The sequence below is a fragment of the Triticum urartu genome, chromosome 7A (assembly GCF_056163025.1).
Source record: "Triticum urartu cultivar PI428250 chromosome 7A, HENAU_Tu73, whole genome shotgun sequence".
Taxonomy (NCBI): Eukaryota; Viridiplantae; Streptophyta; class Magnoliopsida; order Poales; family Poaceae; genus Triticum; species Triticum urartu.
This window is the reverse complement of record NC_141879.1, coordinates 77,606,395-77,624,635: the sequence shown is the minus strand read 5'-3', so window position 1 is coordinate 77,624,635 and position 18,241 is coordinate 77,606,395. Positions and strand designations below refer to the sequence as shown.

General features: G+C 45.3%; 1 protein-coding gene across 1 annotated transcript; it reads left to right on the top strand.

The window, feature by feature from the left end:
• Positions 1 to 10,108: 10,108 nt before the first annotated feature.
• On the top strand, positions 10,109 to 16,246 carry LOC125518416 (uncharacterized). The gene is made up of 6 exons (XM_087531903.1): positions 10,109 to 10,526; positions 10,647 to 10,933; positions 11,658 to 11,994; positions 12,104 to 12,139; positions 14,287 to 14,509; positions 15,059 to 16,246. The coding sequence occupies exons 1-6, from the start codon at positions 10,109 to 10,111 to the stop codon at positions 15,504 to 15,506; spliced, it is 1,749 nt and encodes a 582-aa protein (XP_087388029.1). The 3' UTR covers positions 15,507 to 16,246.
• Positions 16,247 to 18,241: the final 1,995 nt, after the last annotated feature.

The window sequence follows — 18,241 nt, the reverse complement described above, 5'->3', positions numbered from 1 at the left end:
ATGAAGCTACATACTTTTGTGAAACCTGTAGTGCTCAGTACCATGCCAACGCCTTTTGGATATGTTGTGACATATGTGACCAGTGGTTCCATGGCAAATATGTGAACATAACTGCCACTGAAGCAAAACATCTCAAAGATTTCATGTGTGCTGACTGCATCGGCGAAGAGATCGGAGAGTAGGATATAATATGTGCATGCTTCCTTTATTGTTGCGTATGCAGTCACCGGCCCTTTGTATGGAAAATGCTTAACTACAAAGGTAGTGAGAGAGGCATTACATTCTTTTCACATTTCGTTGGGATATTTTCAAGAATGTTACAATGTTAACCGGATAATGTAAGAGAAGTATGTTCTTTTTAAATTAGCCCAGATGAGCACTTCTATGCTCTTTTAATATTTGTTTGCACCAATCTTGAAGAGCTCCGAGGCACTAATTGCTGCAAGAACAAACTTCCACTTGTCAGATGTAGTGTAGACGTGTATAACGTGGACTTAAAGCTCCTCAAATGTTAAAAATAGATTGTGAGCTTTAGAGAAAAAAATTAATGAATAACAGTAACATAAAATTATTAATAATGATAAAAACAATTCATCGAACAGTGACTATATGAGGAACAAATTTCTGCACAACACGTGAAAAAGCTTGCAGGGCCTAGATCTTCACCGTCTCATCCACAGGGTAAACAGCATCGATCTGGAGTTCTGCAAGTGTGTAACAGGAAGGGAGCCTTGGAAGCTCATGTAGCGGCAGCTTGCCGGCCATCTGTGTACGCCAAGATAGCTAGCTCTGGGAGGCATTGGTCTCGGCGGCAACAATTAGTTCATATATTCCCTGTTCGATGCTAGCCGTAAGATCAACTCCTCCAATAGAAACTAGTAGTACGCCTTGCATTACTATGGACTACAGTGCATATAAATGAATCATACAAATGTTTAAAGTCGTCTCCAAGATCGAAGATTATTTCTCTCTCATAAGTCATAAGTCCGAACACATTCAGAGATAAATGGGCGCCCAGCTCCCCAAAATCCAATCGTCTGAACAGTCCGGGCTCCCAAAATTCAGTCCATATGTGGAGGAGAAATGTGGTTGTCCGAACTATCCGTCATGTTATCTCCAACACGCGGTCCCAACACAACAAATCCACCCTAGGACACACCATTCCCTTTTCCTGCCAGACCCTCCCCTTCCCGATCGTTTTCCCGTTGTAGCGGGATATTTCTTGTTGGAGGTCTCTCTTTTAAAATTGGATGAAGCCCACCTCGCTTTCGTCATGGCACATTTTCTCCTTCAGACTGCACTTCGACACAGACAACCTAGGAGAAGTCCTCCGCCAATCACCCCGCTCGCCCTCATCCTACCCCCCCCCCCCCCCCTGCGGTTTCTGTGTTGATCCGCCAACGCCATCAAGGGGGACGTGCCGCCCAGGACGCCCCTCCAAGAAGGCAGACCCCATATCTGCAGAGCCATTGCCACGTTGTAACATATAGTTCAATCTCGTGCATGACCACGAAACAAAAATATACTGTCTTTTGTTGGGCATGCAACTGATACACCACCGTGTCCATTATTAACTCTTGAATCAACCAGCCAAAGTATTTACCCTCCTATCCTTGCCAAAAAATTGTATGACTTGATGAAAATAAATGAACCACCCTCTCATACAATTTTCTGCAAAGCCATCTCAAGTGAAAGGAAATTCCCCGCATTTTTAATGTAAGGAAATTATTCCACTTAGACAACCATGTCTGAACATACCAACTTTACCCCCATCCCGCTCACTCTCAACCCTCACTTTTATCACAAAATCCACAAACTCGTGTTTTAAATGAGCCAGCGATCAACGCCACCATGGGAGGCCAGCATCAAGGGGCAAAGGCGGCAACCGCCTTCGTAGCTTAGTGCTAATTCAACCCATGGTGACTAACTTAATTTAATTCCGTTGGTCACTAACTTAATTTAATTCTGTTCACTTGACGTCTCGCACACTAATTCTACCCATGACCAGTTCTGCTCTAGCCATTCTAAGTAAAACACAATGCTAGCATGCCCCCTTGAGAAGTTATGTCGGTAAAGTCTTTGATGAGGGAGAACCAAGACACACCTCCATTGTTGATGTCCCTCTCTTCTTCATTTGGTGCCTTTCATCAGCTGGCCCAATGAACAACCTAGATCCCATGATGGCGAGCTTGTACTTGTTATCCTATCGGTGATGAGACATGGGCGGAGCTGCACACCGGCGATGGCCGCTCGGCCCGGACGTGGCATTGACCCGTTGTCATCAAAGTTGAGTGCCGAGGGGCTACATAACCATGGTTCACGGGCCCATGAGTCCCTCCATTGTGTGGCGGTCCTCTTGGCCATCTCGGCTGTACAGATGATGAGTGGGTGGTGCTAACCACGACAGGATGGGGGAATCGGGGTTGAGGCAGATGACGTGGATGAACTGATCGTGTCAGAGCTTGCTCGTGAGCACGAGGTGGCGTGAAACACTAATTGTGTGGGGTGTAGTATTTTTGTTTGTGTGTGTGTGTCTATATATATATATATATATATATATATATACATATATATATAGATATATATATATATACATATATATATATATATATATGCAAAAGAAAACTCGTTGTTCTAGTTTCCACTAAAATGGAATATACTCTTGCTATTGTTATTATATGCATAAGCACAAATATGTTTGATTGTTATTTTGGAGCACATGCATAATTAAGATTAAAATGTAAAAAGCTATCTTGCGAGACACCTCTGATGACCCAAAACTGTTAATTTCTCCACCAATCATCAGTGGCTACACCATTCTATCTCATTTCATTTTACATAGATAGACGACATTGCTAAGCTGCAACGAAAACCAACAGTGTGTTATATGTAGTGTTCACACCGTACACACTCACAGTTGCATCACCGGAAGGCCAAAAATCTGTGAATGTACATGGAAAATAAACGTTATAGTGGACGTGTTGTGTAAACCCAATCCTTGGCATCTCCCGCTTGCCACCATCTCCATCTCCACCCAAAATCTGCACTCATCACATGTTTACAAGAATGAATTCAAGAGATGAGTGGTAAGGAACATGTGAGTGCATCTGGCAAGTGGGAACACATTAGCTTGGTTCTTTCATGCCCTATCTTGTTTTGATCCAGCTGAAAGGTTGGCATTATTCCTGTTCTTTCTAGCTGAAAGGTTGGTATCCAGCTAAAACCACCATGTTAGTTACTGAGTTCTTTCTATTGCTAAACGAAAGACTAACACGTTGTTTAATTTTCCGACCCAGGGGGTGGGGGGGGGGGGGGGGGGGGGGAGCTGCAGGAACATTCGCACATAAATTTGTTCAGTCAAGATAGTGCATCATATCTCCAAAGACTTCAAGGTCAATCTAAATGAAATTCAGAACTACATACGACAGAATTACCTGCACGCACGGGAAGATCATGAAATAATCTACATAAAATTCAGATTGGTTGAGCTACCTCATGGTAGGACCAGAAAATCAATACTTACTATGTCAGGCTCTTCCCTGTCATATCTTCCATTATCTGAACCACCGAGTTTCAGAAGATCATAATTATATGCCAGATCGCTCAATCCTGATGAAGAAAAATTCAACAGTTAATTGCATTAAAGTTTTCGATACAATAGCATGTTGTACAAAAATGAGTTAAATGAAGCACTACATGTTAGTATTATATGATGTTGCCGCTGTTCATACCAGGTAGTTTGGATCACCGTCTGTAGAAAAAAAAAGTCTTAATTGCCAGATTTGCTGCCACTACAAGGTACTTCTCGAAATACACAGTAAATGCCATCTGATGTTTGCTAAGTGTAAATTCAGTCTTCTAATACTATCACACAGTGAAGGCCACAATGTGGGATCGACATAGTAAAGGCCATAAGGTGATTGCTTACTTTAATTAAATAATAAGGACAGGTAGCGTTTAATATATATTGTTCCCTGTCAGTCTTCTGATCCTATCACACACGCACACACATGTAATATAATCATTCATGGAGTCGTAGCAAGAAGACAAGGGAGGGTGGGATCTGGGAGCGAAACCAAACATGTTTGGCCTCGAAGCCGAGACGGCGCATGATAGGCTGCTGCACTTCGTCGTCATTCCAACTTCTTCGGCATATATACCTCAGACATGATCCTGTAGGCGCCTGGGATCACAAAACCACATGGAGTAGTTGGCGAAACATACCGTTCTTGCGATTTCTAAATTCTTAATTAGATAATATTCACATGTTGAATTAAATTAGCACCTGCCAAAGAAGGCACGAACAAATGAGAGGAGGATCGGGAAAATTGATTTGGTATCAAGAGGAGCAAGAAAAACCAACATGGAGAAAGTGGTGGGTGGTGAGGCAAAAACAAAAACCATGGATACTATCCTACCAACTCGCCTTGTAAAAATAGAAATATTGAGAGCGATTTGCGTTAAGGACTATGAACTTAAGATTCACGTGGTCTGGTTTAACCCTTCGGCCCAATGGACCGTACCTGGCTGTTGGCACCTGTGGATTAACTGGATGGCCCAGATAAACATTAGGGTCCACTGGGGACATAACCTTTCGATCCGAAATCCTATTCGGTGCCTTAAATGCCGAATATAGGTATTTTGGTACAGGTGCACACCCTCCCTGTACGCTAGGTTTCTATAGCGGGCCGGCCCACGTGCTCCTTCTCTGTTTCTATAAAAAGAAAAGAAGTGCGTGCTGCCCAGGATTCAAACCCGCGACGCGGGTCTTAGGACTTCAACCCCATAACCACCCGACCAACTGACCTCAAGTTTTACATAGTGGTTTCTTTGGCCCTTTCTTCTTCTTTCTTTGTTTTTTTCTCTGTCCCTTTTACATTTTTTTCAAAGTCACGCACTTTTTTTTGTGAAAGAAATCCGTGAAACTTTTTCTTGATAGTACATTCACTTTTTTTTGAATTGGATGGACTTTTTTCAAAACTAATGAACCTTTTCAAATTCAATGAACTTTTTCGAATTCGATAAACTTTTACAAGCTCAATGATCTTTTTTCAAAACCGACGAACTTTTTTGCAAACTAGATGAACATTTTTCAAAACCGATGAACTTGTTCTCAAATTCGATGAACTTTTTTTTCTAATTTTCTGACCTTTTATGAAAATTCATCTACATTTTTTAATTCATGATTTTTTTTTCAAATTTTTTTCCTTCTTTATTTTTTAAATAACAAGGCTTTTTTGACAAGTGCTCGCAAGAAAAAAAAGGCTACCAAGAAGCGGTCGAGCGAGCATCATTCAAGAGAATGGGCCATGGCCCACTAGGGGGCGTGCGTGATCGCCAGGAAAGTGATCGGGCTCTGAAGGTGCCAACGAAGAGGTCTCCCTTTCGACCATAGGGTCGAACCACTTATTATTAGTCATGTCATCGTAGCCGCCGCCAGCCAAGCGTCTGCAATTTTCGCCGCGCCAGCGCACACACTTCAACTTGCATCGCCGCACCGGCGACGTGTCCATCTCGGCATCATCCATGGCACCATGTCGCACCGCCCTCCAGGAAACTCATACCACCGCTCCGGCAGCACGTCTCTGTTGTCCATGGCACCACAGCCACAACCACGCTGGCCATTTTTGACTTCTAGAGTGAGCGCTCAGCAAGCCGGTGCTTGCCCTGCAGCTCATGATGCGAGACAACTACACGTCTGTCTTGTCATTGTCTGCGACACCATAGCTACTGCCACGCCGCTACATGCGGCTACTTGAGGCATGAGAGCATCTACAACTGGAGTCCTCGGATATCCGCCCCAAACAACCAGGCAGTTTGCCTAGTACTTCCCAAACACAATTGCGACCCAACTAGACTTTTCAAATCTAGCCCAATTACCAGGATTGACCGGCACTTCCCGTATCCGACACATATCTGGGGCGGATATGAAGATGTCCAGACATGCACGTCGCTTAGGACAGACCGCAAGGGTCCATGCGGACAAAAGTGTAAACCAGTGATCTGACGTGTGCCTCCTTAGTTCATCGATGAGGACGCATTGGCGTCGTGTGGTGCTGCTCTAGCATGCCATGTGAGGATACATGTCCAGCTATGTAAGCCAGACAGCAAAAGCCCAACCATAGACCGCCTCCATTTCTTCCCCCTCCTCCCCTCCACCGCTGTGACATTCAATCCATCCATCAGCCGCTAACCACTAGTTACAACATGCTAACTCCGGAGCGGCGGCTGTAGCTGCAAGAGGAGATCTAGGGCAGGCGCGAAGATCGGATCGCAGCTAGCCTGCCTCTGCATTTAGTGCAGCCCGAGGAGGAGAAGGAGGTCGAGGTGGAGGCAAAGAAGGAGGACGCGGTCATAGAGGAGGAGGTGGAGGAGGAGTCAGAGGAGGCGCATCAGGCTGATTTGGCGTCTACCGGCTTCGCCATGGTCGATGCGCATAGTTCGAGCTGGCCCAGGCAGAGGAGGCAACGGAGGAGCATGCCATTCTTCACTCCCGAGGAGGAACCGAAGGTTCGCCCAGCTGCCAATGACCATAACGATGGCGACCCCGACATCAATTTCATCCACATATCTGATGAGAAGGATGAGTAGTGTAGATGGTAGTTGGTAGTATATAGATCTTGCTTTTTTGCATGGTTTTGTATGAAAATGCTAATTGAAAAATACCTATTATGGTTGTTGGAGTTGTCATGTGGGGTCTGACCGGTCACTATCCACGGACGTGGCCGGGCGTGTTCGGGAGCGTTCGGCAACTCAAATTAGGTATCCATCATTGTAGATGCTCTAACGAAGCCGGAAGTGGTGGTCGTGCTGCTGTCATGGATCGAGGGTGCCCATCCAGCTCTGTCCCACACCATTGCTGACCCTTGCGGGAACACGAAGTGCACGTCTAGTGTCGGGCATCTCATCGGCATGCGCCCTTCTATACTCAGTATACAGAAGAATGGTCAAACTTATGTTTACCTGTTGCCATGTTAGAGGAGGTGTAGACCGAACTCCTGCCCCTGGGATTCTAGAACACGTTCATAGGTCCAGTAAAGACCGGACCGTTCACTTTTGAATCTTGACCATGCGCAAATTATATGTTTGTCAGAAAAGATTGGTGGGGTTAGGGCATCTCCAACGTTGACCCATAAATATATTCCATCATCCATCCGCGCATAGGGGCAACAGTCCATATATGCGGGAGCCGGCTATCTAATGTTGCCCGCATACATTCCAGTCACCGTTTGAACTAACCGGCTGAAATTCATGTAAATACGATGGACTTTCATATAAAACGGTCAAAATTCACTATATTTGGATCAATTTTCATATAAACCAGACAAAACTCATTACATTTTTCATATAAACTGGACAAACCCGACATTAAACCTAATCTAAATGATCATCGGCCCACGTTTCCCATGTCCTACCATGAGCCCTAAGAATTGTTGGTCCGGCGAATGCCTTCGCCTTCTCCAGTTCAGCCTCGATGCTCTCCAGCTCTTCCTCCGGAGCCCCGGGAACTACTGTTGTCCGCCCCCACATCGCCGCCAGGTAGCTCATCGGCCATCGATGTTAGGCGCACCAAGCGTGGCTTCAACGGGAGGGGAAGAGTTGTGGCCTTCTTAGGACCCGAGCGGTAGTGACCTACCATGCACTACTCTTCCTTGCTATCGGCGGCGTCCGTGGACATATTAGCTTTGTGGTTGCGGTAGCGGGCTAGGCGCGACTAGGGCAAAGCGGGTGATGTCCTCCTTGTTGTCGCTCTTGCCACACACCTCATTCACCACCTCGTCGATGTCCTTTTAGGCGGCCGCCAATTCCTCCTAATGGAGGCATTACCACCAGCAGTCGTGACGGATGTCGCGGGCGGAGCGGTAGCAATCGACCAGTGCCTGCTGCTCCACCGCGTCCATGTTCGGCACAATAGTCGCGCCGACGGCGAGTAGCTCCTCCGTGCACCGGTGCTCCTCGAGGAGGCCGAGGTTGTAGGACTGATCAGCCTGCACCTGTCAGAACCTGGCCTCCTCCTCCTCCCACAACATGTTCGTGTAGTGCGCACAGGCCTCATCAATGGTGAAACTCACACGCACCGGCGAGGAGGGTGGCGCCACCTCGTCCTCCATTGGGGCGTCGTCTGCCTCCATCTGCTAGCCGACCAGCCAACCGGTAGCAATGGAGGTCCTCTCCTTCTTCTGGTCAAGGATAGGGTGTCCCGAAGGGCTTTGGAGCATGAGGAGGCCATAGAGGGCATGGTGCAGAGAGGAGGAAGTGGAGTAGCTAGGACGATGATTGTGGGTATGGTCTGGGCTGGTGTTTATATAGCGGGCGGATGGTGATGGGCCATGACAGTGAGGTCAATGTTGGGCGGCAGACAGACAGACGGGTGGTGCCGGAGTAGGTTCCTAGACAACCGCATATCGTTAATGTAGGGGCGACGAACTGACGGGCTATCATTTGAATGCGGAGGAGTCGCCTGCACTGGGAAGCGGCATGGGTTGTGCTCTCTCGGCCACGCACCACTTCAATGCCGGCAAAAGTGAGAGGTCGCATCTGCTCTGGCCGGACATTAATGTGGCACTGACACTCTGGAGCACCGGTGGACCGATATAGGTCTTTGTTGGATAGCATAACACGTCCAGACCGCACGGTCTGGATGTATTCGGGCGGTATGAGGGTCCGCCTTGGAGATATCCGTAGTTGTTTTAATCCGAACATTTTTTTTCTTTAAATTCGTGATGATTATTCCTCGTAAAGAATAGGATCATAGCTCTTATATATTTATACATTAATAATAGAGTAATAATATAAAATTTGGTTTTTGTGGCATAACTATGATTGCTCAGGGTCGCCGCCTAGGCGTCCAAGAGAGACACGCCACCGCTGCTAGAGTAGCGCATTACCGTAATGCTCGCACCTTGGCACATACCATGTAGGAGAGGAGTCACTGTGCCATAGCACTATCTCGGTGAGGGCTAGACAACAATGATGCCGACCCACATGCAAAGGGAGTACCCAACCCCTGTCGTCGAATCCCACTTGTCACCAACTGCCTTAACATGACCCCACCTAGCCGAGCACCACACATATGGGAGAAAACCCTCCCAAGCTACCTGCAACCACCAAGCCATCAATTTAGGGCTGGGACCCAATCTAGATGCCAAAGCTGGTAAGAACACGGTCCGGACCAGCGAACAGGAAGGGAGGCGAAGGAGCGGGTGTGGCTTTGCACGCATTCGCTGCCTAAGTCGGGCCACCGTCCTTGCCCGCTGTTGCACCACCAACATAGCAATGTCGACAGAATCGCCCCACTTGAGCATCACGCTAGTACCTCCCTGCGAATGATTTGCTTCCCCAGCCACTGCTTGGCCCCGCCATAGAGGGCCAAGCCGAGCTATCCATGAGTCCAGAAAAGAGGGTATGAAAAGCCACTGCCCCACCCCCTGCCGCGTGGGCTTCGCCCGGCCGCGCCCACCGGCTACAACAAGGGAGGAAGGTGGGATTCCCAGAGGGTGGCGGTGCTAGGATTCTCCCATACCGCTCGCACGGACATGGTTGGACTGCCAGTTTCTTTTTATTTTGGGAAACTGGATGTGCGCGATCTAAAAAAATGAACTAGACTTGGGAAAGGAGCATTGGAGTTGGCACTCATCCGGACGAAGACCAGGGCAAAATATGGTGGATGCTAGGCACCATCCGCCTGCGGCGATTCAAATATCAGCCACCGGTTGTGCCGTCCGATGCGTCTTATCAGGGCCGCTAATCTCCTTAGCACGCACCGGTCGTCCACAGTGCGCGTCATTGCAGTAGCGACACCCATGCACTGCCCGTTGTAGCATCAGCATTAACCTCCTAGCACGCCTCACAGGTGCGACAGTCGACACCATTGAAGCACGCCCCGTCCCCGCGGCATGCCACGCAACTTCGCCATGGCCGTCGGCGCCATTGAAGTATGCCTCACCGCCACTCACATTGAAGCATGCCTTGCAGCATCGCCATGGTCGTCGATGTCGTCGTAGCATGCCTCATCGCCGTGTCCATCGAACCATCCCCGTGGTCGTCGAAGCATCACCACAGCTGTCGACACCATCGAAGTACGCCTCATCGCCACGGCCATTGAAGCATGCCTTGCAGCATCGCCTCGGCCGTCGATGTCGTCGTAACATGCCTCGTCGCCATGTCCATCGAACCATTGTTGTGGTCGTCGAAGCATCGCCACGACCATTGTGACACGTCTCGCAACATCACCACGGCCGTCGACACCATCGAAGTACGCCTCATCGCCGCAACCGTTGAAACACGCGTCGCAACATCGCCAGGGCCGTCGACACCATCGAAGTACGCCTCGTCGCTATGGCCATTCAAGCATGCCTTGCAGCACCACCACGACCATCGATGCCGTCATCGCATGCCTCATCGTCGTGTCCATAGAACCATCGCCGTGGTCGTTGAAGCATTGTCACTATCGTCGACACCATCAATGTATGCCTCGTCGCCGCGGCCAATGAAGCATGCCTTGCAGCATCGCCACGGCTGCCGATGTCGTCATAGCATCCCTCGTCGTCGTGTCCATTGAACCATCGCCGTGGCCATCAAAGCATCGTCGCGGCCGCCCCCATCGGGTTGCAGCAACGGTGGCTGCCGCGACCACCCCGTTGCAGGCTTGCAGCGTTGCACCGGCGAGCTGTGTGGTTGCAACATCAGCAGTGGATACGACATCGGCATGCTCTACGGTTGCAGCACAACGGCCGTTATCACCACCCATTTTACAGCACCGCCGGCGGCGTGCGACGAGACATCTTCCAACGCTGGATTGGCAGTAACCATGGCTGCTAAGATACCACCAATTACAGCACCGACCCCGGGTTACAGCACCCCGGCGAGATTGTGCATTTGCGAGACTGGTGAGCGCTGCCGCGAGTGGCGAACCCGGGGCCTTGTAGCGCCTGTGCCAGGCACCCGGCATCGCGCCCCAATCCCGCCGGCCTTGCAACTTCTCCTTCAAAGGGCCCTGCAGCGGCGCCTCCACACCACGGCAGTCTCAAGCCAACACTTAATTCAGTGGTGAAGTAGACGGGCAGGGAGAGAGAAGGAGCATTCCATCGATTGAGGAAAAAGAGAGAGACAGGAGATGGTACTACGGAGTTGTGGTCAACGCACGGTGTAGGAGAAAAAAGTGGGGCAAGCCCTTCATCGGCTCGAATAAGGTTTTCGAGGGGGTTGTGGTGCACGGGCCCGATCGAAACACGTGGCAATCCTGGGACGCGGCTGGCGCAAGCATGTTTACATACGGTAAGGTACTATTTGGTCAGAATGCAAACATATCCCTTAACCTTTTAGCAACAATTAAGTGCATACAAAATAATCATCAATGTTTCATCTTAGAAACTGCATGACTAAAACATAATGCATTTCAGAACCGTGGGAGAACATCGTGCCGTGTACTTTTTACACTAGGAAGGAAATAAATGCCTTTAAAAAAATAAATGAAATTAATGTAGGAAATAAAGGAGTACCGCGTATTCTGGACTGCTGATCCAGGGACCACACGCCAGTAGCCCTAGGATTTGCATGCCAGCTAACTTGTAGTTATTTCACTGGTGCTGGCACCTCACCGGCGTGGCCAAAAACGTGATAGGAAACGAAAGAAAACAAACACATCCCGCCGATAGACTCGAAAGGAAAGTAGTAACCCGTCCACGTCCTCCGTTCCCCATTCTTCCATCCTCTTGACCCCGCCTCTTTATAAAGCAACAAAGTATCAGGGTGCCCCCATAGATCCAATTCCACCTTCCTCCTTCAAGAGCTCCGCCCATCTCTGCTCCTCCTCCAACCCCATTCCCTCCAGGCGTCGTCTCACCGTTCCCGTTCATGGGCGGCCTTCACCAACCCCGCTGCCGGCACACCCTGGTGAATGGCGGTCCCGCCCGGCCGTCTCATGGACCGTGGAGAACATCTATGAGGACTTCTCTGGCCGCCGCAGCGCGCTTGTCCAAACCCTCACCACAGGTACGCCACGGGATGCTCCTTAGTGACACGTTTTTCTGGATATATGTGACGACTACGTGCTGATGGATCTAACACCGATCTCTTCTCCTCCTTGTTGCCATACACGCAGATCAGGATACATTATATGATTTATTGCGCGAGGAAGGTATGTAATATAGAGATCCAACTGTCCCAGAAATGTTATATCCATTGCTTGTTACAAAACTGTAAATCCGGCTGACAAGAAATTCCAGATCCATTTTTTATTAAGAAAAACAAGTCATCAGTTCCGTGCTGTTGCACGGGATAGTGGAGTTCTGTATTGAAACATGGGGAAACTTTGTCTGATAGTTGGTCAGTTACTTTTAAACATATAAGAGTGTTTTTTTTGTATTAGACATAGGAAAAAATCTTTAGATCCCGTATTAGGCAGAGGCTGATAGTTTCATCTGACATGAAAGTTCAGATGCATTTTTTATTAAGAAAAACTAGTCATCAATCCCGTGTTTGCACGGCCTAGTGAAGTTCTGCACTGAAACATGGGGAAACTTAGGGTGATAGTTTTGTCAGTTACTTTTAAACATGTGACCTTGTTTATTTTTGTATTAGACATGGGACAAAGAACTTCAGATCTGGTGTTTATTTTAGTATTAGGGATAGGCTGATAGTTTCATCTGACATGAAATCTCGGATCCATTTTGTATTAAGAAAAACAAGTCATCAATCCCGTGATTGCACGGGCTAGTGAAGTTCTTTATTTAATTAAACTTGGACTGATAGTTTGATCAGTTCCTTTGAAACATATAATGGTTTTTATTTCTTATTAGACGTAGGAAAAAGTATTGAGTTAGACAACTACGGGCATTTGTGGCTGTATTTCTTAGATCCTGCTGTCCCTAAAATTTTAGATCCATTTTTAGTTACAAAATTGTAAATCCGGCTGACATGAACTCTCAGATCCGTTTTTTCATGAAGAAAAGCTAGTCATCAATCCACTGCTGTTGCACGGCCTAGTGAAGTTCTGTATTGAAACACAGGGGAATTTAGGCTGGTAGTCTGATCACTTACTTTCAAACATATTTCTCCGGAAGAAAAAGGTTATTTTCAGATATACAACTATGTTTATTTTTGTATTAGACAAAGGAAAAAGAGTATAGAGTTATAAACAACTCTCTGCATTAGTGGTAGTATTTTTTGCGTGCGTAGACTTTTCCAATTAACTAGTGTGTGAAATCAATGCGCGTGATATATATTCTTGGTGTGCTATGCCCCCAATAACTCCAAATTGATAGAAGATGTAACATGGTAGCAATTTTATGAAGGCTGCATGTGTACTGGTGGGCAATAGTATTGCAAACACGAAACTCTTTGGTGGATGTATACTTTTTTTTCTCCTTTTCTCCTAAAGAACTACGATGGGGTTTGGTCTTAAGTTTATTCTAGACATTCAACACTTGTCGTCCACAAAATCTTCAACTGTTTCTAGACCATATCTTTTCTAGGACTCGATTATGCATTACTATTTACATAGAATATTCATGCAAAAGTGTTCTACAAGAGTACATGAGGACATTTATTTTCTCCTGGTCATGAAGAGTATCCATGGTTCTATTTTGAAATATTTTTAATTTTAAGTCACATATTATATACATGTATATTCACTAAAATACGTCAGATAAATGATATAGTTTTCTATTTTTTAGTAATGATCAAATTTTTTAAAAGAAATTTGTTGGGAAATACAGACTCTAGCTATTTTCCGCCGACAACGCACAGTGTATATAAACATATATACTTGTGTGTGCACAAGCGATCTTTCTCACGATGACATAGAGAAGACCGGCTTAATTTTAAATTAGTCAAAAGTAGGGAGATTTGTATAAATTTGGCAAACATAGAGAACTGCATATTTATCACGCCTCGTAATAGGCCTAAAGTACGTGCAAATTCTAAGCCTGCAGCCAGTGATATGAACCTCGCCATCACCAAGCCATATGCATGGCATGGGTGCTTCATGCAAAAAATATTTAATTAATTAAAGTGTCGAAAGTACTGCCCAAATGTAAAACAAACATGCAAACTAACAATCTAATCTCCGGCTTTTTTTACAATAGAGTTGTTTGACATGTACCTACATCAAACCTGTTTGAATAATATAATGACTTCTTGTCAAATGGATTGTTTGGAGAGGTAGTTTTTCTTAAATTAAAGTAAATCTCATATGGTGGTCCCAATTACAATTAGTAAATATAAGATGGCGAGGTGTGCAGATCACTGGCCGATGTAGTGGTGTGATTCATTTTCTCGCTTCAGGTGAAGAGCCAATGTGCTTGTACGGGTACCCGGACGGTAGTTGGGAGTTGACGCTGCCGGAGGAGATGGTGCCGCCAGGCCTGCCGGTGCCGACACGAGGCATCAACCGCCGGCGAGATTATATGAACCGTTCTGACTACCTGACACTCGTCGCCCACCACTCCGACTCGTGGCTCATGGGCGTCACCTTTTTCTTGTCCACTTATCTCGCCGCCAACCAAAGGTACGTTACTACTATTGTTGCTGCTGCTGCTACTACTGTCACCACCACCACCACTACTACTACTTCGTTTCACAAAGAGTTTTTTTGTGCACTTAATATTTAGGACATTTATATGTGCAATCTACCTCCGAGAAACGTAGCAATAATTTCACAACACATAAAGCATGTGCATGTAGAAGAATCATTGAATGGTGCAGCAAAAAGCGCAAAAACCTGTAACTTCTATCTAACAAAACAGTATGTAATTCCTATGCTTTTAAACAAGCGTATAGAAGATTCTATTTTTTGACATAATATCTTGTTTTTTTCCATTTAACAAACACGAGAGAGAATACAGCTTCAACAGAACATTAGTCCTGCAGAACCAACTATTAGAGACTCAGCATTAAATAATGGGCTATTCTTATTAGGGGCGATCTTCGTTTTCTATTTAAATCATTATGTTCTTGTGCTTATATAGTTCCTCCATGCATCAAGAATGTCATGTGTTACATATTGCTTGCAAAGCCAATTGCTGATTTGGTGATGTTGGTTTACTTTCTCTTTCAGGACACGTTTATTTGATATGGTAAACGAGATGCGAACAGTCCATGACGAATTCTATCTCTCTTATGGTCTTCCTTGGCTATCAACATTTGTGCGTTACAATGCAAACTGGGAGTCGAGTGCACCAACTCAAGAGAATGTGTCCAATCCAGACATAGACTCTATCGCACCTGCTGAAGAGAACGTTCCACCTTCTCAAGACTCAATGCAAGTTTTGTCTGCTCCAAACAGGGACTCTAGGAAGCCTGCTAAAGACAAACAAAAGGATAATGAAGTTACCGACTTTTGCGGATCTTGTAATGCTCCGTATCATGCCAATGCCTTTTGGATTGGTTGTGACGAATATGACCAGTGGTTCCATGGCAAATATGTGAAGGTAATTGCCTCTGAAGCAGAACTTATCAAAGAATACAAGTGTCCTGACTGCATCCGCGAGGTGATCGGAGAGTAGGATATAATATGTGCACCATCCCTTTATTTTAGGATATGCAGTCACCCTTTGTATGAAAAATGATTAACTAGAAAGGTAGTGAGAGAGGCATTACATTCTTTTCCCATTCCGTTGGGATATATTTAACAATTCAGTTTACAATGTCTTGAAACAGGCTTTCGCCTTGCTATATTAATATAGTAACCACCTGAAAGAACTGTGATATCATTGATGGGCAAACAGGACAATTAAGCCCAGAAAGAGAAACAAATGCCAAAGCGATGATTTCCAGCAACCGCCGCCATGCTTCTATGCCTCTGAATTCCCGCGTACCAAACAACACCTTCAAGAAGTACTACGACGACAATGATGCTGCTGCCCAAACAGATCCTCGGATTTATGCCGGTACACGGAGAGGAGTGCCGACGGGGTACACCTGACGCCCTTGAAGAAGGGAGGCGGCGCCCACAAGCGTCACCGTGTTGGTGCCGGCTGAACCGACAAAGATTTTTCCCGACCCCCGCACCGCTCGTAACTGCAGACCAAACATGGTATTGTAGCACTTTCGCAGAAGTATGCCAACGAGTAATCGTCCCAACAAAGAGCTGAGAAGAGTATTTATGGATGTGTTTCTGTCACACACACAAGGCCTCATAGCTCTTGTGCGAAGTACTGCTTGGGCTTCTTCAAATACTACTACTGTCGTCGTAACTGTGTTTATTTCTTATTAGGCATAGGAAAAATTGTATTGAGTTAAACAACTAAGGGCATTTGTGGCCGTAGTTTTTAGATCATGCTGTCCCAGACTTCTTGAATCCATTTTTAATAAAAAATTGTAAATCCGGCGACATGAAATCTCAGATCCGTTTTTATGAAGAAAAAATAGTCATCAAAATCCAGTGCTGTTGCACGGGGTAGCGTAGTTCTGTATTGAAACAAAGAGGAATTTAGGCCAATAGTTTGATCAGTTACTTTCAAACATATTTCTTTGGGAAAAAGTTATTTTCAGATATACGACCGTGCTTATTTTTGTATTAGACAAAGGAAAAAGAGTATCGAGTTATAAATAACACCGTCCATTAGTGGTTGTATTTTTTGCATGCATAGACTTTTCCAAAATGACAAGTGTGTGAAATCAATGCACGTGATATATATTCTTGGTGTGCCATGCCCCAATAATTCCAGATTGATAGAAGATGTAACATTATAGCAATTTTATGAAATCTACATGTGTACTGGTGGGCTATAGTATTGCGAATGCGAAATTCTTTGGTGGATGTACTCCGTCCATTTCACAATATAGTGCGCCCGCATTTTCCGAGGTCCAACTTTGACCATTAATTTAATCAAGGAAACCGACTACGGCAGGAGACAAAATTATATAACTGAAAACTTGTTTTGAATATGAATTCACTGTTATAACTTTTGCTCCCGCCGCAGTCAGTTTTGTTGGCTAGATTTATGGTCAAAGTTGAAGTACGACAATAGAGGAAACACTATATTTTGGAACGGAGGGAGTATAATTTTGTGTCCTTTTATATCCTAAAGAAATATGATGGGGTTTGGTCTTAAGTTTATTACAGACATTGGACACTTGTCGCCCACAAAACCTTCAAATTTTTTGGACCATATATTTTCTAGGATTCGATCATGCATTAATTTTATAAGAGTACATGAGGGCAATCATTTTCTCCTGGCAATGAAGAGTATCCATGCACTGTATTCTATTTTGAAATATTTGTAATTTTTAAGCCGCATATATTACATACATATTTTTTCACTAAACTACATCAGATAAATGACATAGTTTTCTATTTATTTTAGTAATGATCAAATAAAAAAATTGTTTGGAATATGGATTCTAGCTATTTTCCACTGGCAATGCACAGCGTATATAAACATATATACTTGTGTGCGCACATGCGATCTTTTTCACGGAAGATATAGAGAGGGCCGGCTTAATTTTTTAAATTCGCCAAAAGTAGAGAGATGTGTATAATTTTGGCAAAAATAGAGATCTGTATATTTATCATGCCTCGGAATAGGATTGAAGTACCGGGAAATTCCAGGCCTGCCGCCAATGGTATGAACCACGCCAACACCAGCCATATGCATGGCATGGGTGCTTCATGCAAAAAACTGTTAACTAAAGTGACAAAATTGTACCGCCCAAATCTAAAACAAACACGCAAACAAATAATCCAATCTCCGGCATTTTTTTTACAATAGACATGCTTGACTCTATCATACCTGCTGAAGAGAACATGCCACCATCTCAAGATTCGATGCAAAATTTATCTGCTCCAAACAAGGACTCTAGGAAGCCTGCTGAAGACAAAGAACATGATCATGAAGTTACATACTTTTGTGAAACCTGTAGTGCTCAGTACCATGCCAACGCCTTTTGGATATGCTGTGACATATGTGACCAGTGGTTCCATGGCAAATATGTGAACATAACTGCCACTGAAGCAAAACATCTCAAAGATTTCAAGTGTGCTGACTGCATCGGCGAAGAGATCGGTGAGTAGGATATAATATGTGCATGCTTCCTTTATTGTTGCGTATGCAGTCACCGGCCCTTTGTATGAAAAATGCTTAACTACAAAGGTAGTGAGAGAGGCATTACATTCTTTTCGCATTTCGTTGGGATATTTTCAAGAATTCATGTTACAATGTTAACCGGATAATGTAAGAGAAGTATGTTCTTTTTAAATTAGCCCAGATGAGCGCTTCTATGCTCTTTTAATATTTGT